The 27947-nt window shown below is 38.1% G+C and overlaps 1 protein-coding gene across 1 annotated transcript in view; it reads right to left on the bottom strand.

Annotated features, from left to right (window-relative positions):
- The window catches only part of SLC4A4 (solute carrier family 4 member 4), a 324449-nt gene that overhangs the window by 154130 nt on the left and 142372 nt on the right, over positions 1–27947 (bottom strand). Inside the window, exons 5-6 of the mRNA XM_045531644.1 lie at positions 20872–21032; positions 13455–13634 (exon numbers count right to left, since the gene is read on the bottom strand). Coding sequence (XP_045387600.1) covers positions 13455–13634; positions 20872–21032 — 341 coding nt within the window. The remainder of the gene's footprint in view (positions 1–13454; positions 13635–20871; positions 21033–27947) is intronic.

Below are 27947 nucleotides of genomic sequence, written 5' to 3'. Positions count from 1 at the left end.
GACAAGCTGGTTACAGGAGGGGTTCATACCGAGAAGAGACAAAAATGAGGTTGGATAGGTGGGTAGAAACAGCACTATTTAACACTACCTTGCACATCTTAGTTATTCGATAGCTGTATATTTAATTTATTAAGTTAGTATAGTAAGTAATAGAAGCTCTGGGAAGGTGATTGAAATTATAGATCAAAGCTGATCGTTTAGGGAGAGAATATATGACATACACAATGAGAAGAATCCTCTCTCATTATTAAAATGTGTTTTCACAGAAGGATTGGCCCAGGGTGTGGTCTCAGGTTGATTTCCAAACAGTTGCCACATTTCCATATCATCCACAAACTGAACGTTTTGGTCAATTTCTTTGGTATTTTACCCACAAAAATACTTCAGTGTCTTACATGGAATAAATAAAACTTTAGAAGGATAAAAACAGCTATGGTTTCTTAAGCAGTTCCTATAATCACTTTGCTAATAACAATAATGCTGGATTTCCTGAGTGCTGAGCACCGTGCTAGACACTTTATGTATTTCTAATTTAATTCTCACGACAATTCTACACTGGTAAGATTAACTCAATTGTATAGCTGAGTAATCCAAGTTTACAGTAAAGAAGTAATTTGCCCAAAGTCAGGAAACCAGGAGTGGTAGAACCAGGATTCAGACTGAATCTTGCCTTACTCCAACCTTCAACATCTAAACTTCCTTACTGAATCTGTCTTTTCCCCAAGATGCATCATTAAGGGATAGAAGAACTTATTAGAATGAAAGCATGATTCTTACAGACAAAATCATGTGATTATTGGAGCTTCATTGTGGGGTCAGTAGAGCTTTTTGGCAGTCTGATCATGTGAATTTTCTATACTTCAACAAGACATCACCCAGAATATTATAGATATTATAGATAAGACTACCACATGATGAAGCTCAAGTCCTGCCCTAGACACCTACGAGCTGTGTCATTCAGACAAATAGTTTAATCTTTCTAAGTCCCATTTCTTCATCTGTATCCTATGGATAGGAACCATAGCCACTTCACAGGGTTGTTTGGAAGATTAAACAGTATCACAAAAGTACTTAGTGTTTGGACCAGAAAAGGAATTAATGAATGTTTGCAACTTTTACTTTTCTGAAACAAATTATTACTCAGGCTTCTCTTTTATGGACTCACCATACTCATACTTTTCCTTTAAGATTCAGCACCAAAAGCACCTTCTCTAAAAGCCTTTTCTACCATTGCCAGTCCTAGGCCAAGTTTCTAAAAATGTAAAATTTACTTCAGGAGAATTTAGCTCAGCAAGTAGCTGAGAATGGAAGAATGCAGCTCAGCAAACACTACTTTAAAATGAACTAGAACTTCCCCCATTAAGTCAGCTGAAAAAGACATCTTCCCAGGAAAGTGTAATTTTCTCACGCTAAAACAGTAAAAAAAACTTAAATCAATAGGTTTACGACAGGAAAGGGAGTAACAGACAGAAACCTAACGATGTCGCTGTGTATGGGCTTCTTGACAACTAAAAAACATTTCTATCACCTATAATCAATTTAGAGATCTTTGGGGAAAATCCATGTCATTTCCTATGCATGTTCTCTTCTCTTTTATCATAGTTTTAATAGGTATATAAATCTTATCTCTTTACAACGCTCTCCATTTTTATAAAGTAAAGATTCTCTCTTACGCTCCTTTTTTGTCGTCTATAGCACATTCTGTCTTCCTGGCACGTAATGGGTATTTGAGGGTTTTAAGATCATTAACTCAGTAACTTCTTCCTCTTACCTAGCGCTTGAATGCTTTCCAAACCACCTGTAGAGACCTCACCTCAAGTGACCTTCCTCACAATCCTCTAAAGGAGGAAGGTTCACCATCCCCACAAGGAAACAGAGGTTCAGAAAAGTGTCACACGGAGGGAGGGGTTGCCAGCGCCAGCCCAACCCTCGGTCCAACCCTCTTTCCACTTCCTTACAAGGTCCTCAACTTGAATTCAGGGCAGCAGATCACTCAGAAAGATCTCGATGATTAAACTCTTTGAGAGTAGGAGGAATAAATCAATAATCAGGAGCTTAGGAATCTTTCCGTCTTACCCTCTCTGGCATTCTTGAGGATGCCCTCCGAGCCCCGTCTTCCTGCCCTCCCTCTCCCCACCACCGTCACCGTCCTTGCCCCTCCCCCGGCATTGACTTACTTAGCCATCCCACGCTGGGACTGCGCCGCGCTCGGGGGTCATCGTCCACAGTGCGGGTTGCTAGGCAGGGCACCGAGTTCTCAAGCGGGCTGCGAGCTTTAGTGTCAGAAGCAGGAGACAGGAGGAGGAGGAGGACACATGAGCAGCCACAGCAAGGATGAGGATGGAAGCATTAATTAAGAAGAAAAAATACTAAAGCAAATCACACAAGCGGGTTAAAGGAGAACAATGACATATTACAATGACACACACCCACCTCCCTTGACCCGGTACCCTCAGATGGAACAAATCCCAACATGGAAGGAAAAAGTCTCAAAAAAAAAAAAATTTCAATCATTACAGTTCCCCAAGTACAATGGGATGATTTGTCCTGCAGTTCTAATACGCAAAGCAAATTATATCCAGAAGAAGAAAGATTTACATAATGGACACTAATCTCAAGGGGACGGTCAAGGTGTTAATAATTTTGTACCCTATAAGCACACACGGAGGAAAGAAACACACGGTTTTGTAATGCACGGGACCGGGGTGTCATATTAGTGAGCAGTTTTCTTATGATCTAACCAACAGACTGTTCTATGGCTCTTGAGCACAAATGTAGAAAGGAACATTTCATATTAAATACTTTCACTTCTGGAATACTTTCCTTGATGAACATAGAACTGGCTCTCATTTTTCTCTTTTTTTTCAGCCCTTCAGGAACAAGAGACAGGGATATGGATAAATTAATACCTTAATATAAGCCAATTTAGAGATGCATATTTGTCCTCATTTTGTGGGACCCTCTACTAGTTATTTTATTATAATTTAACATTTGGTGCATCTATACCAGATCTTAGACCTCATCAAAGATGATACAATGTTGCAGGCTAAATATACAGTATGGTTCCTCCAGATATATTTAATCAGCTGGATGGCACCATCAACTTCTTCCTAAAGACAGTTTCACTGGGCTTCACATCATTTATTTCACTATTCTTATCAAATGCCATGCTCCAAGGCTAGTAAGAAATGGACAGCATAATTATCCTTCAAGGAAAAATGAGGTTGGAAATCGCAGACTACAAGCGATTTGACTTGAGAGAGCTTTTTTTCCTTAATAATAAAGACAGTCATTAAATGATCAAGGCAATAAACAATTAAAGCATATCCAATCAAAAGCAAATATTAGATGATCTATTCACACAAGTGTCCAAACGACAGGGCAGACAAATGGGCTCTTTAAGGCTACCGGTGACTTGGGAGGTCAAGTTTTAAATTGAACCATTTACAAATTAATGTAAGTTTATGGCCAGATTTGGGCATTCAGCACATTATAAAATCCAGAAACATTTTTGTCAATTTATCTGTCTGTGTTTAAAAGCTGTAAATAAAGCCAGGACTTGTGAGCAGGCCATCTGTACCAGCACCTGTTTGAGGCAAATCTGATGTCTTCTCTCTGCAATCTGAATTTTTAATTGTTTCCCATAATTGAAGTTCTTTGCAAGTTTTTATTGCACTAAGAAAAAATGAAAAAGGGAAATAAATCAGTTGAGATTATTCCAAAATTGCTTTTGTCAAGAGGGAGGCATTTAGAAATGTATATTATCATACTGACCAAGTTTCCCCTTCTATTTCTTTTGACAACTAAATGACCTGCCTAAAGAGCCCAATACTCCTGCAGGTTCAGGTAAATGAAACAAAAGAGGCTAAACAACTGGCACCTATTTTATCTAGACCCAAGCAAAGACCTGCTGAAAAGCCAGCTTCATGAGAACTGACAGAGGTTGGTAATACAAAACAAATTTCTTCAAAAGAAGTTTCCTTTAGCTTCTGATTCCTTTAGAATTAGAATTCGCATTCCTTTAGTTTCTAATGAGTATGTAGCTCCCCCAATTTTATCACTGATACCATGGCTTGTTTCTAAAGTAAGTGCAAAACTCAGATGCTGATAACTCTTCCCAACGGCTTCTCTCTCCTCCTCTCCCCTCAATATGTCAGCATGTTATTTTTTGGGAATTAAAGCTGGAAACTTCTTTTTGCATATACAGCCTCCACTGCCACTGAGCCTCACCATCAAGGAGATAGTGGAATGGAGCCCGCACTCACGAGCAAAGAGCCTGGCTCCAAAGACAGGCATGAAAATGGAACTGCCCATAGAGACTTGGCACCTGTCTTCAGCAAAGTGAATGGAGCCATCTGGCTGCTCCCCCTCATGAAAACTGGGAGGCCCACAGTCCCCGTTACTTACACTGGCAAATTCCTCATTTTTATTTGTTGGACCCTCTGTGTACTTCTGTGCAGGAAGAGATACAAACTCTGTAACCCTTTCATACTGCTTTCGTCTTCATAAATTAACTCCACAGATTAGATTTTGAAAAGTTGTTCCTAAAGCTAGAGCTGATGTAATTTCTATAATTATGCCATTAGAATGATTTATCATGTACACCTTTTCCAAATAATGCTTTCATTGTACCTCATCTATGCTTGAGCTGCAAAAATAAACTATTTAGCTTTGCTACTATCTTACATAGTCTCTATTATATCACTTTTGCCTGACTTCAGGCATAAACAAGGTAGAAATTGGTTTGTATCATTGTAACTTGATGAGGAAAGATAGAGCTCCAAAGATTTTTGAGTGATGGTTTCCAATATCTAGACTGTAGAAAAAGGTGTTGTGAGGAGGATTTTTTTTTTAATGATTCATGTTCCCCTTGAGAACCAACTTGTCCAAAACCATCAATCCTAAATCTGTTCATGTGAGGGTGTCTCCAACTTGAATCATGCAAAGAGACCAAAAAAAGTTCTCCAGCAAAATGCCTTTTTTAAACAATGCCATTAAAGACGAAAATAAACTTTGTTTTTGGTAAAGTTTTAGGACTCTTTTGGATGGCAATGTTAGACGTTCAAATAGTTACTGAGCACATACTATGCCTACAAGCTATTTAGCCAAGAAACCTAACCCAAGACTATAGCAGCACCTCACCTATAAATGCATGAGACACAGTGCCTGGAAACCTCCACCTGGAATGCCGAAGAACATTCACCTGTCTGCCATGTTTGCTGTGCATTCCTGCCTAGATGTAGAATGGCCTCCAGAGCCCTTTGGCGTCACTGTGATGACACAAAACAAGAGACCTGGCCTCAGTGATGTGTGGGGAAATAAACTATGGTTGAAAAGGGTCATTCCCTTTGTATTTGAATTGAATTAGTATATTGTCAGTAAGTACACTAGGTTCCTCCATTTATTATGCCTGGGCAAGTTATTTTATATTTCTGAGCTTCATGTTTTTCATCTGCAAATGGAGATAATGATATATACATTAGAAACATCATAGGCAACAATGCCTAGTATATACCAGGCGCTCAAATAACGGGAGATATTATTGTTGGTGCTGCTACTAATATCATTAATGGAATGAATTTTCCTTTGTTTAACATCCTGAAGGGTGTTGGAAACACTAAAGACAACAATCTTGGCCTAATTTAAATTCAACTTTAAATTCAAAATGGGATTTTTAAGAAACTAGGTTCGCAAACCAGAAAAGATCTCCTTTTTGGTTTTTGTATTTGTACTGAGAGAGGGTTTGAGTAGAATGAGGCATGCTTAGTCATTCCTGGAAGACTTTAATTTTATCCCCTCTTTTTTTTTTTCCTTTTAGAAAGACATGATAAAGGAGTCCACTGTGCTCACATCTCATATCTCTATCTTCCCTTCCTTTTTCGCTCCTCACTTTCCCTCTCCTTCCCTCTCCTCTTCCCTTTATGTCGCTTTCACAGAGCCCAGGATGTGACCCCAGGTCTGTGCCTACACTCCCCTACTCCCCTCAGAGCAACATGAGGCTGGGGATACTGGACTTAGCAAGGGCGACCCTACTGAGGAGCTCAGGCCTAGGAAGACAATTTACTCAAGGTTGGCAGTAGCAAATCAGTTCAGTGTCCTTTAAATACATCACTTTTCTGATGAGGGGAAAATGAAAAAGAGAGTACTCATATGATGTAGAATAAAACAAATAGAATCATTCTGGTTCATTTACTCTATCATAGGCCCTGGCTGGTATAAAACAAACTAGCAAGTAGTAAAATTTAAAAATATGTTTATTTCATGGTAACATCCTGCTATATGTGTATCATTTATTGACAGTTAAGAACTATCACAGCTTAGACATAATGATGAATCTTTATCCTCTGAATTTAAAATACTATAAAGCCCATGAGTGACAACTTAGTATGTATTATTTGGCATCTATAAAGTTGATAGTGAAAGTAGGACTATTTTAAAAATAAAACTCCAAGAATATTTTCATATATGGAGTCATGGGGGAAAAAAAGCTGAGAGAAAATAATAGAATACAAAATAATGGTGGTGAATTGAAGCTCTGCCCTCATTTTAAATCTGAAAGTTACCAATTTGCTTTTCCTTAAAATAGATCTGAATAAGAGCTGTCCCTTACAGTGTGCTATGATCTGAATGTTTGTGTCTCCCCAAGATTCGGGCTAAAGGCTAATTTCCAGTGCAGTAGCATCAAAAGATGACGTCTTCAGTAGGTGATTAGGTCATAAGGTCTCCACCCTCCTGAATGGAATTAGTGCCCTTATGAAAGAGGATTGAAGGAGACCGTTTGCCCCTTCCCCCTTGTGAGGACACATAAAGGTGCTGTCTATGAGAAAGAGGCTTCCCCAGACACCAAATCTGCTGGCACCTTGATGTTGGACTTACCAGCCCCCAGAGCTGTCAACAATAAATGTCTTTGTTCATAAACTACTCAGCCTAAAGTATTTTATTACAGCAGCCTGAATGCACTAAGACAGAGCGGGACTTCCCATCATGCTTATTTAACACTTTTCATAAAGACATCTTATTTATTCCCGGCTACATACACAGAATAAGACACTGCTACCCCTATTTTACAGATATAAAAACTGAGGCTCAAGGAGATTATGTAAATTATTCACAATCACACGGCTACTAAATATTAAGACTTGGATAAAACCCTGGAAAAGATGGTGCCATGTCTTCAAGAACAAGATTATAAACAGGCCTTTAGTGTCAAAAAAAAATAGGCACTCACTTATGATATACCTCTTAAGCCTGAATCTTCAATGCCATAAAGGATGGAATAGATTAGTAAATACTGGGAAGAAATGACTCTTAGAGAAAAATATGTTGTTTACTTAAAGATCTGAATATTATAAATCTGGCAAATCAGTCACCGGCCTGGAAAAAAAAAGATAAGCATGGTGTCTGATGGATGAATTAGAAATATAATAATAGCAATAACCATAGTAGCTATTGTTACTAAGAAATATTTTCACTCAGGCACTTTACTTGAAACTTGCCATAGATTGGATCATTTATTCTAAGGTTGGGAAAAGTTTGATCCTCACTTGGGTTCTGGTCAGGACATTCATCTGTGCTGTGAAAATGAACGGAGAATGAGAGTCCCGAACAGAACAGATGGATGTGTGTTGTCAGGTTTTGGAAGGAGTTAACTCTATGCAGAAAGGCACCTAGGAAGATGACTCTAATCTTGAGGTGCTATGGGCCTGAGAGTTGCAAGATGTCAGCTGATCCATTTCAGAACTACAGAAGCATCACAGCCTGTTTCAGAGGAACAGAACCTTTGAGCTCAGTTGGGGAAATGCCTGCCTCACCCGCTGATTCCAGGAGAATTCAAGGGTATGGGGCAGGGGGCCTGCAAAGGAGAACAACCCACCCAGAGACAACTGGGCAAGCTGGAATCCAAAGCCCAGACAAAAAGCTAAGAATTTCTGAAGGGAATGAGAAAGCTGCCAAACCTGGCGGTGGTCTCAGCCAGACCCAGTACATGCCAGCGTCAAGGTGGCTTGATTCAACATCCAAACCAAATAGTTTGAACAGGCCCAACCTCAGATCAGATTCCATGCAACAACAGCCCAACTAATACCACTCACACTTCAATGGAGCCTAGAATATCTGTTAACAATGACAAATATTTGATTTCTTTCCATTGTTTGTTCTGCATTGCCAAATACTATCCATGTCACTGTAGGTCACAGCAACGTATTATACTGTTTAGCAGTACCTACAGGGGCCACGTGCTTCTGTCACAACTGCAGTGTGGAAGAGAGCCAGGCAGTGGCAGCCTGCCTGGTGGATAACCTTAGAAAGAGGAGTCCAGGCTCAGGAGTAAGTGGTGGCAACAAGGAGTGGGAGCAAATGGAGCACATTTTTTTATACTTGGCAGAGAAAAAAGGAGGGGAAGGTGTGAACTGAAGATGAAACCCAGAGGTTAAATCTGGAGCAGACCCTGGGTCTCTATAAATACAGAAGAGGCCACGAAGTACCAGGAGAAAGGATGGCGGGGGGTGGGGGCAGCATGCGGCCTAGAGGCAGCTGGCCACCTGCTCCAACTCCTCGTCTGCCTGATGCAGCAGCTGTGTAGAGTCTCTCCAGGGTGGCCGAGGGCTCCCCTGACAGCCATTCAACAAAGAGTAAAACCACTGAAGGGGACAGCCTATTCTGTAGGAGGGCTCTGCTGAGAAAGGGCTTCCTCACCTCCCATTGCTAATGAAAGAGTATTGGTATCACTTACCGAAGGGCAGAGGAAATAAATCAGCACCATACCTACCCATGGGTTTCTTTCCAAATGGTAAGCTACACAGAAAATATCAGTCCAGAAGCCACTCCTACTCCACAGGAGAATTTTCTTCCCCAATTGTGCTTAAACGTATTGTATATAATTTAATAACCTTCACTGAGTGATTACTATGTGCCAGTTGCCATTCTAAACACTTTATATCTATCTTCTCATTTAATTTTCATTCTCTCTCTTTTGCAGACATCAGAACTGAGTGTGAAAAATTACCTTTCCAATTTTTTTATTGAAAAAAAGGAAACAAGTTTTCACTACTAAAACCTGAGATCATGAAATTGTATTGGGGAAAAATGAAATCCATATTCTAGGTCCAACTAGATGACCAATGCCAATTCTCAATAAAGAGCATGTGCACTCCCAGACCATGGAGGGCAAGGAACTGACCTTTATGGTAATCTAGGCAGGGGAAGGAAGAAGTCAGGAAAAGAACAAACCGATGATGGCTTTACCCAAATTTCCACTAAGATAGTGAAAAGTGAATATTCAAATCCAGATTTCTTGTTGGTTTTGATCTTTAAATCAGGTCTCAGTCATCTTTTGTACACTTTAGAGTAAGAAAATACATACCAAAAGTATCCATTTAAATGGTAAATGATATTTTTAAAAATCAGATCATCTTACAAACCAAGATTTTTTTTAAATGCAGCTATCGGTTAACCTTGTCATAAAACTCTTACTAAATATTGAATGAATATCAATTGAGTATAAACTTTACTTTCACTTCCTAATAAAAAGCAAACTAAGTATATCTTACTTGATTTTTAAATACTACCAAGGAATTGTTCCCAGGCTTAAACATTATTTTTTCATAATAAACCAAAGTGATATACAACTATTATCTAAGTATCACAGACCAAATTATTAGGTAGAACTATGTTAAACTGCTGATAATCAAGTTGATTTTACCCACAAAAATGGCAATTTCATATAGGCAATTTCACCTAAAACAATAGTGAGAAATAAAGAGTAGGTAAAGGAAAATCCAACACCAGAGGAAACTAAAACCTCATTAATTTCTTCATGCAACACTAACTCCATAGAAATGCCTCAATTAACACATTGAGAAATTATAGCACCTGCCTGAAGTTTAGTACCTGGAGGACACATCCATCAGAATCCACAGATGTCTCAGACAAGGAGCAATTTCACAAAAATTAACATCTTGGAAGCCAGCCTGATTATTCTGTGATGTAGTACAAATATAAATATTTTTCATTCCTTTTGAAAAACACTCAATCATCTTGAACATCAAGCCACACTAGGATCCTAAAAGATGACAGTTAGTCTTTAGTTATGGATAATGACAGTGGTGTGCTAGTAAATGTGTGAAAACCAGCATATAGGGGAAAAAATATACATGTTTATGTGTATGTGTAGTAAATTTTATACTGCTATAAAGGACATGTAGCACACATTGTACAAATAATAGCAAAATGCACAATACTCTATTACAAATTATGTATAGCCAGGTGATTCTCACACAATACTTTTGTTGATCTTTGCCTAACTCTTGCACCAGTAGCTAACTTACAGTTGCCACTGGTAAATGAACTTAGTTCTAATATCCATGATGATTAATAGTATTCACGTACGTTAAGTAAGGCAAAAATGAAACAATGAAGAAATTTATCAGACTGCACTCACTTGTCAATGATGTGGGTAACTTTTGCTACACTGAATAATAGTTTTTGATTATCAGGAAAAAAAGTCTTCAATTTTTTTCTGCAATTCAGATTTTAGCAGCTATACACACTACATACTTTTAAGTTTAATCTGTATTATTAGCATTTTCTCCATCCCTTTTTTAAGTCTAGAGACAACTGACAAAAAAAGTAAATAATCGAGCCCTGATCTGTAGCCTTTGCTGATTTCTGTGGTGTAAATACTACCATCGTGGCTGATTTCAAGCTACCAATATACAGTCACTGAATGCAGAGCCGGGGACAGATGCACAGTAGCACACCATTTTATAGTACCATGCAGATACAGTAGATGAAAATCATCTCAAGAGCATAGATTATGGTAAAATGTAGTGAAATAAGTAGAAAGCAGTGAATTTTGAGTTTTTATAATCTTTGTTTTTAATATATTTAATTCCATGTTTATATAATTTAATTTTTAATAGGAGCTGTATTTAACAACCAGCTTGCAAAATCCCTGGTAACAATTCATTCTTGTAAGTAGATAAGAGTTGGCTGGCTCCCACACCACTGGGAAATGAAAAAATTCTCAACTCTGAAGTCATCTCTACAAATTTCAGCGATTTATTACACTGTTGCTAGCATAACTAAAGTGGGCAATGTCACTGAGTCTAGCCTGCAACAGAAGGACACTGAGGTGACTTAAATTCATCTAGGTTTTATCATTTCTAACACATGGAGATATTGGAATCTAGCTCCAACTACAATAGAGGTAAGATTCTGGTTTATTAAAACAGTAGCAATAATTCTACTTCTAGTAGTTCTATGATTCTTTATTTTAAAAATTTATTCTAAGAACATTTCATAGTTGTTAAAGATATTAAGTAATTAAACCCTAAGATATGCAGGTAACTGTGTAAACTTGCAAGTGAAGGACAAGCACCTTTTAGAAAGGCAAAAAATTGCCATCTGATAAGTTATAATAACGTAGCTTGGAGGCACGTGAAATTCATTGCTATAGGATTTCTCAGAGCGATATCGTGCCTCTGGATATTTAAAAGAAGGTAGGCAGCACTAAGGACAACAATAGCATGTTTAGAAGGCCTAACGGTATCCACACTTCAGGGTGTAAGCTGATCAGCTGAAGAACGGGAAAAGAACGGCCTGCCCTTCCTGTTTGCTTTCTGCCCAGCCTATAGAACATTTCACAAGTGAAAAGGTAAATCACCAAGGCAATTTCAACTTCCCTCTGAAGTACAGAGATCTACTGATAAGATAAACGTTGAATGACACATGCTATCAACTCATCAGTTGTAGTCCACATCCAAATATTTTCTCCTAAAGCAAAAGATAACTGGCCTCCAAGACCCATTTGTGCCTAATTTCTACACTGCCTGCAGCTCCATGAAAATGAAGTCCACTGCACAGGTAGAAAGACTCCTGGACTGCCATATTCATTCCTCTTCTTTTTGCAAATATAGCAATATTTGAAAATAAGGCACTTGCCTACTTCTTAATACTACCACCAACCTTATGATAAAAAAAAAATCTCCAAATATTAGAATTTCATTTATATGAGGAAGAGTATTATGAAATAAAATAGAAAAGAAGGACTTCAACTTTAATCGCCATAATTTCAAAAATATGGGTGGTTGCTTAAAATGAAATATTTGTGACATCAGTTATAACAAACTACTCATCCTATAGCCTTTCCAAACATTAGACAACCCCTTTTTCAAAAACACCATTAAAAAAAAAACAAAAAACACAGAGGAGACACAAAAATCAAAACATCTCCTATCAGCAACTATATTCCAGGTAACAACAGAACCATCAAATTGTAGTAGGAAAGTTTTAGATTAGATTCTTTTTTGTGAATGTTTTTAATAAAGAGTATTTTATTTTAATTATTTGCTTATAGCCAGTTTTGCTTTAAACACTATGCCAGAAAAAGTTTGCTAATAGTCAGCTTTCTCTCAGCCAACCATTAACTTTAAGTCAAAAAACTCCATTTCCAGAAATGGAGTGGCAGAGTTGAAATTCAGTTTATACAATTCACTGAAGCCACCTTTTCCATGAATATATGTTTTATGTTATTCTGAAAGTGCAGCTGAGGGCAATAAATTAAAATCACCCTTTATTTGCTCATTTTTTTTACTACTAAAAAAGATTGGGGGTGGGATGGGAGTCTAGACCTAGTCCCACCAGACCAGGGCTTAGCAACTCTTTCTACCACGTCTTCCTTTCCCATACTTCATGGAAATTGACTTCTCCCTTCTCAGATTTCACCCAATCATGAAATTTATTTGAAACAAAGACAATGATACAGAAGATAGACACTTTACAGGAAACTCTGGTAAATGCAATAAAGTATAAAAAAAGACACAGTGCCTTCCCCTGTTGTAAAACACTGGGGTTAATATCCCATCTTGAATAATTATTCTCACATCTGACTATCATTATCACATATAAAGAGAACAGATTGGTTGTTTTAAGTGGTAAAAAAATAAACATTGAGTCTTACTTTGATAAAGTGATCATTTATACAAGCTGGACACCAAGCATTTCATACATTTCACACACCAAGCAAGCACTTTGTGAATGAGATGTCAAGGTATTTATCATATCTGACTATCCTCCTCCTAATGTGGCAAACCACCATGTTGAAACATAGGCCCTGATGAGGTCAATAATCGACGAGTTTGCTGGTTCATCTGAAACACCCAGTTGTTTCATCACAGAGTCATTCCCAAACCATAACAGCCAAGTAGGATAGATGTACATGGGGCAAACAAGGTACCATGGTGTTTCCAAGCCCATCAATAACTGCTGAAATCTTTCCAGCAAGACTGCAAACCTGCCCAGTTTGGACCCAAAAATGTGATTATGAAATGGCTGTGGCATATGAACTCGAGAAAAGAAGAAATATGGAGAGGGGTTAAAAAAGAAAATGACAAGAGATGGAGTAAAGGTGAGTAAGACAGGTCAGAGAAAGCAGCAGCCACCTGGGGCCCCATTACCATTATCAGGGTTGGTAAACATCCTACTTGCACTCGAGACTGTCTTCCCAATGTCAGCCAGGGACCGAAGGTTGGATTTCTTGGTTTGATGCCGGTGCTTCCGGAGCAAAGTGTAGGTCACCTTATCCTTAAGGTCAGGTTTCAATAGGCCTGTCTCAATCTGATGGTCAACAATCATCTCTGATACAAAAACAAAGCAAAACAAAAGCGAAAAACAAAACTCAGTCAACAAGACCACGAAGTTAATTTTTTGCTCTTTCTTAATGTCACCCTCAAATTTAACATGGATATATTGTTTTACAAATTTCCAACTTTCCACTTCATGTAAAGGGTAAAAATTCAGGATACAGAGACACTGGCATTAATGAGAGAGTTATAAATATTACAGTATTAATTTTATGTTTAGGCAGAATTGTCTTGTTCATTTTTTCACTCCTAGTTATCATAAATCAAACTCTTCTATAAGTAACACAGTAAGTCAGTAATTTATATTTTTAAATTTAAAAAGGTAAGATTCAAAAATTTCATGTACTCATATCAAATGTATCAGAAACATAAATGATATGGAAAAATTGAAGAGAATATGCAAAATTTAAAGTAAGGAGATTATTGATTTTTTAAAATCTATTTTCCCAAACTCTTTGGTAATGTTATATTTTGTTTATAATAGAATAAGGTAAAAGAAAACAATATCTTTCCCAATATCAGATTTGAACACCAATTAATCCAATGAAAGAAAGATTAAACCACAAAATTATGGCTTAGTCTTTTTCAAAAAGGGAGGCTTATTGTACTTGTTCAGGCCAATATATTTCCATTAAAGTATAACCTCACTAGAATTTCTTATGAAATTTTAATAGCTTAGCTTTACTACAAAAAAAATTTAAATTTCTTTTAGCTCTTTTTTAGTACAATTTTAACTAAAAAGATGCCTGTGTTTTATAGAAATTGCTCCATGTGTTGCTCTGCTGAAGGACAAGTTCTTACTCCAAAAGAAAATAAGAAATCCTCTTTCTCGGAAGTCAGCATGTCAACAGTATGGCATAAATGTAGGCTGGTGCATCCTACACTAACATCTGCATAGCAGGCCAACATTTATCTCCACCCAGAAGGGGCTGAGGACAAAACCTTACAGAATCTGTGCAAGATATACATTGGCAGGAGGCCACCTGACTATATGCAAGTAGAGCTTCTGTCCCCATACAGTCAGAACAATGGATCTCACGCCTTCCTTTCCTGGTACATGAATGCATCTAGCACACATCCATATTTTCTTCTTGGGCATCTTTTCCTCTTGGGCAAACCAGTATACAAATGCAGAGAAGAGAAGAAAATTTATTTTTTTCCAAAAGTCTGACAAGAAAATGGATGGGTACTGGTAGGGTAACAGCACCTCTCAAAGATTCCCACCTCTTTGTAAAGAGAAGTTACAGATGTTCAAAGAGCTTTGCTTGGACATGACTGCGTTTCTCAGAAGTCCATCTTCATAGCAAGCGCTCACAGAACTGGCCTCACAGCCTATAGCTAGAAACTGGTGATTTACATAGTGTACAATCCACTAGGAAGCCAAGCAGAGGCTGAATTCAGCAATTTCCATCTCATGCCTCACACAGATGTCATATATGTCACATAACACTGGACAGTTGGTGGGAAGCCTGGACAAGACAAGAAGAGTTTCTCCCATAGGAATGTTTTGGTTTGAGAGCGGACTTTACCTCCGAGTATTTTTAACTACATAAATCTCATTCAGAGAAACTCTCAGAATTGATCCTGTAATTACAATTAACCCTCTCTTCCACAGTAAAATAATTAGGTGCCTACAGAATACCCTTCTGCTGTCCCCTTAAGTCTTTATAAAGCAGAAAGTGCATTTTGTAGAAGAAGCATAAAAATAAACATCCCCAGCATATCTGCTACAAATGTTATCAAACTCCTACTCTAATTCCAGGGTTGTGGGTTAAAAGTGTTCTTATCTGTCCTTCCTGGCAGGGCCTCCCTCTATTCTTGCCCTCCCTTGAAATCTCAAACTAATCCGTGTGCAGGCATAGCCAGCCCTCTGTTACTGGTGCCTGGAAATCACCACTGCGAGCAGGCGAAAACATCTGTGTGGCCTATGGCCTTCATTAAGTTTCCATAGAAATGGCCCACATGATAGGGATTTCTTTAAGCATAAACTACAAAACCTTTCTAGGGAAAGTGGAGGCAGTAACATTTCCCAGCTACCCTGAAGGTAAGCCTTCAGTTAACTGTAAATGATAGCAGAGCGGAAAGGAACCTGGGAGAACCTCAAGTTCAACTTCTTGTTATGCAGATGAGAAAAGAGAGGGCCAGAGAAACGACTTGCCCACAGATATGGACTAATTAGGGGAAAAACACCCAAATAAAACCGGGTTCTCTGGCTCACAGTTTATCCCTCTCTCCATATCACACAATATTTTTCTTTATTTAAGAAGTGAGCTCTACACATTTAGGAATAACATTAATCGGGTGTCGGGCAGATGTGGGGGGCAGGGGATGGGTGTATACATACATAATGAGTGCGACGCGCACCGTCTAGAGGATGGACACGCTTGAAGCTCTGACCGGGGAGGGGGGGGGGGGGTTGGGGGGGCAAAGGGCAATATACATAACCCAAACTTGTACCCCCATAATATGCTGAAATTAAAAAATAAAAAAATAAAAAGTGAGCGCTAGAGAAAAAAAGAGCTCTTGCAAACCAAGAGAAAGATGGCCATGCAACAGAAAAATGGCCAAAGAATGTAAACATTCTTAAAAGACACGAACAGCCAAAAAAATATATAAACAATTATTCAACTTCAAGATTAACAAAGACAACTTAAATAAATTCATACAAATATAACGACTTATGAGACATGTTTAATCAATCAAAGTGGTAAAAATCAAAAAGGTGAATCAACCCCCAGCATGACGTGACGAGTGTGTACAATAGGCAATTCCACATACTGACGATGACAGCACAGTATTGACCAAGTGCAAACTTTCTTGAAGGTCATTTGGCAAATACATATCAAGATTCTTTACTATGTTCAAACCTTTTGAATATTCTACCATTAGAAATCTATACTAAAAAAATAATCAACTTCACAAAAATATAACAAAGATGTTCATTCTTTTCTTTACAGTTAAAACTTGAAGGCAACCTAAAGGCTCAGTATTACATTATGGAAATTTCTGCAGCCATCGAAATGATGTTTATATTCCTATTTAATGACATAGGAAAATATTCATATTAGGTTCTTAAGTTTAGAAAAGGGCAAGCTAAAATGATGGAGTAGGATCCCATTTTGTAAAATCAATTATATGTGTGTAATAGAGTTGCACAGAGAAAATGCTGAGAGGATAACTCTGAGAGATTAGATTAGTGGGTATTTTTACTTTTGTGCATTATATTTTTCCATATTTAAAAATGAACATACATTAGTTTTGTGATTAGGAAAAGAGATATTGCCATTTTGAAAATATAAAAGGTGTAAAAAGTAAGAAATAACAGTACTAACACATCTGCCAATGTGCACAGCTCAGGAATGCCTTTAAATATAAAAATGAGAGAACTCCAAAAATAGAGCTACATTTTCCCAATTCATTTCCCATCATAATAAAATACCTAAAATGGCTTAAAATATTTTTTAACTTAGGAGGGGAGGAAAATTGCCATAGACTTGTTTCCATATGTGAATGACACTCTTTAAATGCAGAATTATGATGATGATACTAATAATAAAGCTATTAAAATAATCTGTGAAAATGATGTTTTATCCTTTATAATACTTTAAAGCTAAATTTTTCTATTAACATTCAGAAGAGGTTCCTCGTGAAAAAAAAAAAAAAAAACCAACTAGAGGTCCCGAGGAGAATCAAAAATAGGCTGAATTTTTTAGATGAGAAGTTAACACCTGCTTAAACCGTCGCCCACCGTGGCTCATGGCCTCGCGTGGACCTGCAGGGTAGGGGGGCCTCTTGGAGGCAGGCCGAAGAGGAGGAGCAGGGCGACTGCAAAGAAAGACGAAAAGCATCCTATTGTTTGTTTGACATAACCACACTTGCTGTTATTTCTTTTTCTTCTCCTTTGTTGGAATAAAATCCGGCTGTCGGGGGAGATGCAGGTTATGACTTAACCGTGCATAATTCTCAACTCGGAATTACCAGCGTGACTCAGGACAGAACAACTGCACTCCATCCTCTGCTAGAAAAGGACTTCCTTTTAAATATCCAAATGATGACTGGTGTGTTCCAGTTATTGTGCCATCTTTTATCACTGAAAATGAAATAAGGGCTTTTTGCCTTCGTGTGTTCCCCTCTGCAAGGTTTTGATTCTTTCAGAGGGTTTTAAAGCATTTCTTTGTAGCCAGTTATACTCTTTCAAACATGCTCTTCTCCCCACTCCTGCAGATCTGGCCCTCTCTCCCCCTTTGTTTTGCCTGTGATGTGTGAGTCGCCTCTGCGCTGTTTTTCTGTAGTATCAGCTCCAGAAATGACAGCCCTGGCTCTCTGCCGGCTCGCCCCAGGGACCGCAGTGCAAACATATTAGTGAGTGATGATGCCTCAAAGTGACCCAGTGGTTTCTAATTTTAACATGTCATGACAATTTTTCAAGTAAATGCATGGAGGTTAGAGAAAAAGTTCACAGCTGATAATAAAAAGTGATGGAAAATGAAAGGGAGAATGTAAAATGCTTCATTTAACTCTCTTAAATGTAGTAAATACCAGAGCTTCTTGTTTTGGCCATTGGCTAAAGACGTCCCAATATAACACAGGATTCTGTCTTCTACTGCACGTAAGGGGTCAATTAGTTGCTAAAGACCAGAAGCTCCTTAAGGTGGCTCTTTCTGGTGCTGAAGATCCCAGAGACGGTTTTACAGAAAAGGCCAAGTGTGTAACCCAACTTTGACTTTCATCACCCTTGTTGATCAGCTGCAGGAATGGCAAAAGCTGCTCAGTTGTTTCCAGCTCTGTCCACCACACCTTTCAGAATCTTTTCTCCTTCTCATCACGTCACTGAGCATCTATCTGACTCTATCAGTCTACTCTCCGCCCTCGGCTAGGTGACATGCAGAAAGATCTGGATAAACTAATTCCTACCGAGATAGACGTGTAAGCATGTAACAATTACATCTGATGAGCTCATTTAATTCTTGTAACAACCCTGAAAGGTTCAGCTTCATCCTTCTTTTATAGATGAGGAAACCAAGACTCCAAGAGAATTAAGTAACTTGCCTTGCCTGTGCTAGTAGGAGGTAAACTTTAGTTAAACCTCCTGCCCCCAACTTTAAATCCCAGTATTCTTTCTATGCTACCACTCTGCAGCTCATGAAATTAACGTAATGCCCCCTTTCCAGGGGGTACGTATGTTTTAATAAAGGACAAACCTTGAGCTCAGTGGAATGAATCTCTGAATAGGGAAACTTCAGGCTGTAATGATGACCATGGTAAGATTGGTTTTTTTAATATAGGAACCTTTCTGGTGATGCTTGCTCACCTCCTAGATCACCTATACATTGCCTAGTCACAAGCTGCTTCTCCAGTTTGCCCTGCATTTTTCTTCTGATTTATTTTTGAACTTGTGTAATTTCTGACATCTTTGTTCCAGGTTAATTCTTAAAGCCTGAGGATGCAGAGATTACAATTCTCACTCAAAAACTGGATTGATTTTTGCTAATCATGATACCTTTTTGGATAACAATCTCTCTTGCAGATTATAATAAATGAAAAAAGTCAATGGAACAAATCTCCCCAAAAACCACTCCTTCTGTTTGCTTCTGCCTTTGTAGAAGGGCTCTACTCTCCCTAGGTACCATAGTCCCAGATCTCTCTTCACATATCAACTCTCCATGTTCAGCCTCTCCTGCCTTGTTCCAGGTGGAAAATTCTACATAGAGCAGTACTTTCTTCATCATATACTATCTCTGTGGATTTGTACCTACGTGGATTTGTAACTGATCCCATTTACAAAGTGGTAGATTTGCAAACCTAATCCAAGGCCTAGAACAGTGTCTGCCACATTGTAGAAGCTCACGTACCACTGCCAAATACATGCATGAAATAATTATTTCTGTCCATCTACCATCCACACATTAGTCCTTCTCCCTTCTACACTTGTACCTTAAATACTTCAGATGCATGAAAAGCGTGGGGCTTCTTTGCAAATCTAACTAACAAGCTCTCTGAAAAAGAATTGGGTATATATACATCAGCCAGATATGCCTCATTTGACAGCTGATCTTTTCTTCCAACACACATGCTGTAGCCTTCACATTGTCTATAAAGACATAGATGCCATAGACAAGCCTTTTGTATATAGACATACAAAGAAATCTTGCAGTGATTCTGAAATTACATAAGAATGTTACATGGGTCGCTTTCTGCAGGTCCATCATCCACATCCTCTTCCCCACAAACCCAGGGAAGGAATACCACACACCCCTTCAGAAAGCACAGTCAGCCCTACAGGAATTTTCCTAGGAACAAGTGGAGCACCCGCATCTCTGTTTAAGGAAAACATGATCATTGGCACATCTAGATCTGAAGATTAATAAGGCGACATAGGCCAGGCTCTTGGTAGAAAAAGAAAACAATTACTCCAATTTGGAATGCAGTGATGTGTGCCCAAGGTGTTCAGCATGGCGAGTTAACATTCAATGCACACAACACTAACTGCAAAAGGTGACAAAGGTGCCCTGCACCATGAAGTTCAGTAACTTTGCTGGTGCTGATACAAATGACACTTGGCACCAATGTGACCTGACTCAGTCACCAACCCTTAAGGTCCTGCTAGATCCCTGCCCCACACAATATTTCTCTACACACAACTAAACGGGCTTAACTTTCACCTATAATCAGGCCCAACCCAGAAAGTAGACTATTTCCTTACTCACAGAGGATTTAAGCCCTGTTTTTCAGATGGTGAAACTGAGGTCCAGAGAAGCTCAATGCAAATATAAGGTCCAAGAGTTCTAGAAATCTAGCGTCCAGACTTCCAGTCCAATAGAACCAAGGGTGGGTTGGTAAGGGCATTCTATTGAAAATATTAATCTTATGCTAATAAGTGAAGAAAGTGAATGCAAATCTATGCGTATACAATACGATCCCAATGGTAATGAAAATAACATAAAAATGAAAAGCATAAGAGAGAAGATGTGGAAGGAAATATTCTAAAATGTTAACAATGGCCATGACCAGAAAGAGGTATTATGGGTGGTTTTTTTTACATTTTTCTTAATATTTCTCTGTATTTTTCTAATTTTCTGCAATAAATCACACTAGTTTTATAATATAAAAGAGAGAGAATAAATGCTACAGAATATTCAGCTCTGCTTACACTAGTCGCCATCTGTATTGATGGAGACACACGGGGAGGCAAAGCTGAAGAAGTCGCAGGAAGTTAAAACGGTGTACTTACCCACCAACTGTGGGAGAGAGGCAGCCTCCCGGTCAAGCATGATGGATCCTTTCTCCATACACGTCCTCAGCTCAAATAAGCTGTGAAGGGACAGTGTGGCCACATGGGGCTTGCTCCATCTTTCCCCACCCTGTTCCACTTTTTCTTCAAATTTTATCCACCTAGAAAGACCAAGTTAATGAAGAACAATTAAAAGTGTTCTAAACTCCTCTAGAAATAGCAATGTCAACCCCTCCATCTCCATCCCTACCAGCACTTCCAAAATGTCTCCTTTTGTGGAGTCTTGATAGCTCATTATATCGTTAATTACATAATCTTCATAAATACAACTAAATGGAACCACTAGACTGCTCTTTCCCTTAAAGTTAGAGAGGAAAACAGCAAACCAAAAGAAGCCAAAGCATCCCTGGTTTTATATCTGCCTATAGGTAACTATGAATCCTTAAGAATGATTATTTAACTAAACTTTTAAAATAAGACAGAAAAAATATATATTTCAAAAATTCTCCATGTGGGTAGAGCCTACAGTATGTAAAAATAGCCACCATTATGAAGATTCTGTTGTGCCTTCAGCAGGCAAGTTTAAATAAGGTGAAATATCAGGGATGAACCAACACTTATCTCAAATATGTGAAAAACATGTGTGTAGCAGGATGAATGTAAAACTGCCCTTTGTTGATGCTTAAAGATGGCCAGCATGTTTTTCTCTGTCTTCCTTTAATATATATTTCTCAGCTGACACATGTTCCCCTCTCATTGAGATGCTAATAAAAGCTTTACCCTTCAAGTCTGGTTCCACACGTGTTTAAAAATACACAAGCTCAGAGAACAACAGATCTATCCTGATAATAATAGATCTCCTATTAACCTTAGCCATGGAACAAACAACGCTCTTTCATAGCTTGTGCTTTCTAAGACTACTAGACATTTTGATAACTTAGCAATATACAGCAATAAAAAAATTAATGGAAATGAGAGCAAAACACATTTGACAGACTTTATATCCCACATATTACACACACAGACACTTCCTACACTGTTAAAGGAAAACAGGAACGCATCATCATTTTGCTATTCATCATGATCCAAACAAAAGTGCTCCTTTCTTTCACTTCAAATCTTCTGAAAGATATTGAAAAAGATAAAGAGGGGGTTAAAAATTGTTTTCCTGCATTCTTCACTCAAAGGTTTAATGATTGAAGAATGTTTTTCTAGGAAAAGCTAAATGTTCACCGAACTCAATAAGATGAGAACAAAGGGCAGAGATCAGAGGAAGCTCTACATAAGGTATTATTTATAGACCTCTTACCACCCCTAGAGGAGGGGAAAAAACACATTAGTAGAACCAGGAGTGAAAAATAGATCAAGAGATCAGCCCCAATGTCAAAGAAAATTGAGAATTTTAATCAAGTCTGACACTCGTATGAGTCAGAAGCAGGTTAGCCATGTCCAAAGCCTCTCCCCACCATGCTGCTCTCAGGCAGATTGTCACAGCCTGGCAACTCCCACATGTCAACCACCACCTCGTCTCCAACCTCACCAAAATTCTAAAACCCTTCTGTATCCCCCAAAAATGTAGTTGGTGGAGATTTTTAGATGTTTGCCTCATTAGTTAAAAAGTCAACAACTCCAAAGAGGTTCTAAAGCTTCAGGACTGGGCTTGGTTTATTTCTAGAAAGGTGGAAGAGATATATTCCAAAAAACAATGAAAGACTCCTAATATTCTTGTATGTCTGTGTTCATGTCTGTGTGTCTCATTAAATTAGCATTTCTTCATGTTGGTTCAAGTTAGAGCCAGAGAAATAGGAGGAAGTGGGATAAAAAAAAATGGCAATCTTATACTCTTGTAAGATTATATGGATTTAACCAAAACAATAAAAAGAAATGAGGTAATTGGGGTTATTCCAAGAATCATCATTTTATGGAGTATATTATATTGGTTAACATTAGGTATATCGTATTTTCATGCTTGCTCACAGAATCTCTAACCATGTTTATTGGTATTTTGAACATGAATCATATTTACATCTGATGTTATAATTTATTGCTCAAGATAAGACTCTAGAAAACAGAAGATTCCATTGCATATGAAATCAAGTCAGGATTACGTAGAATTATATCATCTATAAAGTGTGTAGTGACTCCTTGATTCTTATTCTTAAGATTGTACTTATTTTTAAGGGACAGAACCTTTGGTCATAGTATTTAAGTCCAAGGTGAACAACCAGGGCCACCTAGGAACTCTGATAAGTAGAGTGTTTTAAAGGTCTTTACTTCCCTCTTATCTTTCCTAAATGAGCTTCCCCTTCTAGCTTTTGCCGTCAACCGGTACTGCCAAACCTGTTGCTTAAAAGAAAACTTAGCCTCACTTATATATGGTATGTGACAGTGGCTCTTTTCTGCCATCATCCTTGCTATGATCTGAATGTTTGTGTCCCCTCAAAACTCATATACTGAAATCCTAACCCCTAAGGTGATGGTATTAGGAGCTAGGGACTTTAGGAAATGATTAGGTGGATTATTGTCCTTAATAAAAGAGTGCCCAGACAGCTAGCTGGCCCCTTCCACACAGCAAGAAGGTGCCACCTACGATAAAACAGGCTTTCACCAGCCACCGAATCTGCTGGCACCTTGATCTTGGACTTCCCAGCCTCCAGAACTGTGAGAAATACATTTCTATTGTCCCTACGCTACCCAGTCTGTGGTATTTTGTTATAGCAGTTTGAATGGGCTAAGATAATCCTCAGCTGTCCAAACAATGTAAGTTTAATAAAATGTTCTTTAAAAAGAAAAGAAGCAAAACCACTGCAGTCCTTTGTAGCCTTTTATTTATTCCTCTCCACAGTTTATATTGTAGGAAACCTGATGGGACTTAAATATGACACTGAACAAGTTTTAAAAGCATGTTTAGAAATCGTAAATCTGAACTAAATTGAATTTATGAAATAGCATTACTCACCCGCCTCGATTACACAAGCTCTTAGGTCAAGATTTGACCATAAAGGAATGGAAACAAAGTCTCAAAACTAGCCAGTTCCTTAAAATCTATATTCCTAAGGGATAAGTATTATCTCATAGCTCGGTTTAGCTTCTCTTTCACTTTGAATTCAGTAAATATTGAAGGTTGTAATGATCTCATATTGTAACATAGCTTACAGCACAAATAGAGTTCTGGAATAATGCCTATTAAGTTCCTTTAAAACGTATTGCTTTCATTGTTCAAGGAACTGATTATATTTCTAACATATGCATTTAGACATAAAATACTGGTTTGCCCATTTAAATAGATCATTTGCAGGTAGTTTCACTCCAGAAACTACACATGCTGTGTCTACCCTCCTCACATATCAAGGACAAACTTGAAAAAAAAACCTGAAAACTACTCAAGTCAAATCAGAACCCATTAAAGAAAAGGCTAAGGCAAAGGTACCAAAGTTCAGCCTATCCAAATGCTGATGAATCTGCAAAGGTGCTTTAGAACCATATAATTACATCTTTTTTTACAAGAAGACATTTTCACCATAGAGTATACTAAAAGCCACTGTCTACCCTTCATGATAACTATGAATAACCATATATTTGCAGTAAGTTTCCTACTTTTCCTTTTGTTTCAGTATCTCACATGTTACAGAAAAATTCATTTCAGAAGTTGGCTTTGTAAATGCTTGCAATTACAAAACTGTTGTAACCTTGGAGGAGGAGTTCATTAGGTGAAGTTTATTTATTCCAAGGTCTCAGAAGAATAATGACAAAGTACTTTGCAGTTTAACACACTCTGAGTGACTGCCAACCGAACAACATTTCACTCTTTTGTTGAAGAAACTGAAGACCCACTGGGAATCACTGAATTTTTGCAACTTTCCAATCATATGATTAAATACAATTGAGAAAAAACAAGACCTCTAGCTTGAAAACATGCCAGTTTTACAGTGGAAAATAGAAAATAGACATGACCTTTACACTAAAACGTAACCCAACTACGTATAACTATTGAAATGACAATAAATTTCTTGCTAACTAATAAGTACCTCGTCACACATAAAAGAAGCCAATGCTAGTGTGCCCCCGGGAGAGATGATGTTTTTAAGAATTCTTAAATTTCTAGATCAACTATGAAAGGTATTGTATATAATTACATAGATAGAACTACATAGAATTACACAGAAAATTAAATTCCGTGAGTCTTTGTCTTACAGAAAAAAAACAAACTTGGTCTGAAGTAGAATTTCCCAAAGTAATCCAGTAGAGAAAATATAGAGAAGTCAGTGTAGATTGGAGAGAAAAATGTCTCTCTCCAAATCCACAGTGTAAGTGCATGTGTTGGTGTTTTATGGTCATGCCCTTAAGTCAGGTTGTTCAGAGGTTGGGCAGGTCAATTTGCCAAGAAGAAACACAAATGAGTGTTCATTTGTGCTGCCCAACTGGAAGTGAAACAGCGATACCCTTTTCCTTTGTTGGCTTGTGTTCATTGAAACTTGTGACAGCTTTTACCTGGGTTTGGCCATACACTTTGACTTAAACTGGGGAGTGATCTTTAACATATATTTGTGTAACATTGGTGAAGTCCAGCACTGTCCATCTGAAAATTCGCTGAAGAAAAACTGAAAGCCAATAATCATTTTTGCAGAAATATCCCTAACTCAAAGAAATAAAGAATTTGGACAGGAAGAAAAAGATCCTTATCTCTTGACTTTGGGTCATCATCAAACCTGAAGCATGAATTATACTTTTACCAGTTTGCTTCGTGAACCCATTAGCTGATGCCTAGTCACCCAGACACTCTTAATGGGAGCATAGTCTTCTTTGCCAATTCTAAATGATTCCATTATAATTACCATTACTACATTACTGCACGCCATTATTCTAATGACCAAATGTGCAGAAGTGCTCTTTAAAAAAAGAATGACACTCTCTGCCATTCCATTGATACATACATTTTTTAGGTCTGATTAGTCTATCCTTTGCACAGGCTTTAACCTGTGCTCTATTTTGGAAGAGCCACTGAAAATTCAAAGTTCTAACTCTTAGGAAAGAGAAGAACCTGGAAAGAATATTAAAAAGAGGGTGGTAGAGTTGGCTGTTGCTTTAAACTTCAATAAATAAAGACTTCTCTTGTTCAGTATTACATGACTACTGTGCTTTCCAAGACTTCAAAAAGGACATTTCCCCTATTATTGAGACAATTCTTCTTATTTTTTTGAGGCGTAGGGCCAACCTGAAATTCCTGAAGTAGAACTGAAACCACAGTAATGCTGAGGCTCCGTGTAGGATATTCTTGGTCAAATTAACTCATTAGCCAACTGAAAAGTATGGAGCCTTAAAAGGAAAAGGATGATATTGAGTTGTGGAGGGGTGTAGGCTCACAGCAGAAATTACGCTAAACTAGAAAAGTCTGGAGGGTTAGTTCTCTAAGGAATAAAATAGTGTATCAATTGGGGTTTTCACAGAGAAGCAAAGAATCCTCAAATTTAGAAGTTGACCAGAAAAAGATTCATGCCACATCTTCACTTATAAAATGAATCCCTTCTAAGCACTAAACTTTTATTAGTCTAGTAGGTTTGAGAGCATTTAATAAGGGGGAGAAAAAACTATCATGTCTGGAAACTGGACGTCACAAATCGAATTCCGAAATCACTGTGAAAACATTCTAAAGCTCAGCATGTCACAGGAAATAAAGATTGGTGCAAAATCTGAACATTTTTTGGAGGCATAATTAACACCAAACCTCTCCACAGGATTTAGGAGGAGCAGCAAACGAAGATTCTATTAACCAGTGTTTCTTGCGCATGGACCGCATGCAGGTGGTTTTAGGCATTAGGAATACAACAATGAACAGAACAACTGAAAATTCCTGCCCTCACAGAGCTTTAATTCTACTGGGAAGAGACAGTAGTAAGATATATAATATGCTAAATGATGATAGGTGCTAAGGACAAAAATAATGGAAGGTGAGGGATAGGAAGGGTTGGGGGAAGTTTTCAAGCATAGACAGGGCAGCCACAGAGCTGGTAATATTTGAAGAAAGACTGCAAGGAGGTGAGGAAATGAGCCATGCTGACAACTTTGAAGGAGCTGGGCAGGGAGGGCATGTCGGACAGAGAGAATGGCAAGTGCAAAGGCCCTGAGAGAGTAGCCTGACTGGCTAGGGAAGCTCAAGGAGAGTGAACAAGAGGGAAGGAAAAAGGAGATAAAGTCAAAAAGATCATGGTAGATTGTTCAGGAAGGAAGTAAGAACAGGTGCAGAGATCAATGAATTAGGAGGCATCTGTAGTAATCTAGGTAATAAATAATGGTAGGAACCAGAGTCGTGGCAGTGGGATGGGATGAGGCCTCTAAGTATGTGAATATCTTTGAGGGCAAAATAGAATTTGCCAATTGATCACGTAACAGGTGTAGAGTCAAGGAGCACTCCAACGTTTCTGGCTTAAGCAACTAGAAGAAAGGACTTATTTATTGAGATGGGGAAATCTGTAGGAGGAGTAAATCTGAAGCTCAGTTTTAGACATGATAATTTTGAGAATCCTATTATCCCTCCAATTATTTGATTCCAGTTAAATAAGGACAGAAACCTATGTTAGAGATATATGAATAAATTCAGGTGTCATCAGCATATTAATGACTTAGTTTGAACTTGAACTGTAGGTCCTCTTCTGAGCTTTGTCAGTGTCATGCTGGGTGTGCTGGTGTCTGTCATTCCACAGGCACCCATCAGTCAAAAGGAGACAAATTGTAACAGAACCCCAATTTGTTCAATTAATATTTCTAAGAAAGTATTATATTCAGTTGTTTCCAAGGCAATCAATTCTCAACTAATCATACACTCATACAAATATTTATTGAGTGCCTATTACGAACCAGGCACTGCCAGACACCAGTAATACCACAGTGAACAGACAGACATGGTGGTTCCCATGTTCAGATGAATTAGTGTAATGACGGAGATCATATGAAAATAATAATATCACATATATAATTAATTTATTAACAGTTACTGTGGCGGGCCTATACAAGAGAAGTTACAGAGTGTAGACTGTGAATACTTTTTCTTCCTAGTACAGTATATTCCCAACACACTT

The sequence above is a fragment of the Lemur catta genome, chromosome 19 (assembly GCF_020740605.2).
Source record: "Lemur catta isolate mLemCat1 chromosome 19, mLemCat1.pri, whole genome shotgun sequence".
In the NCBI taxonomy this organism is placed as follows: Eukaryota; Metazoa; Chordata; class Mammalia; order Primates; family Lemuridae; genus Lemur; species Lemur catta.
This window is presented reverse-complemented; position numbering and strand designations above follow the sequence as displayed.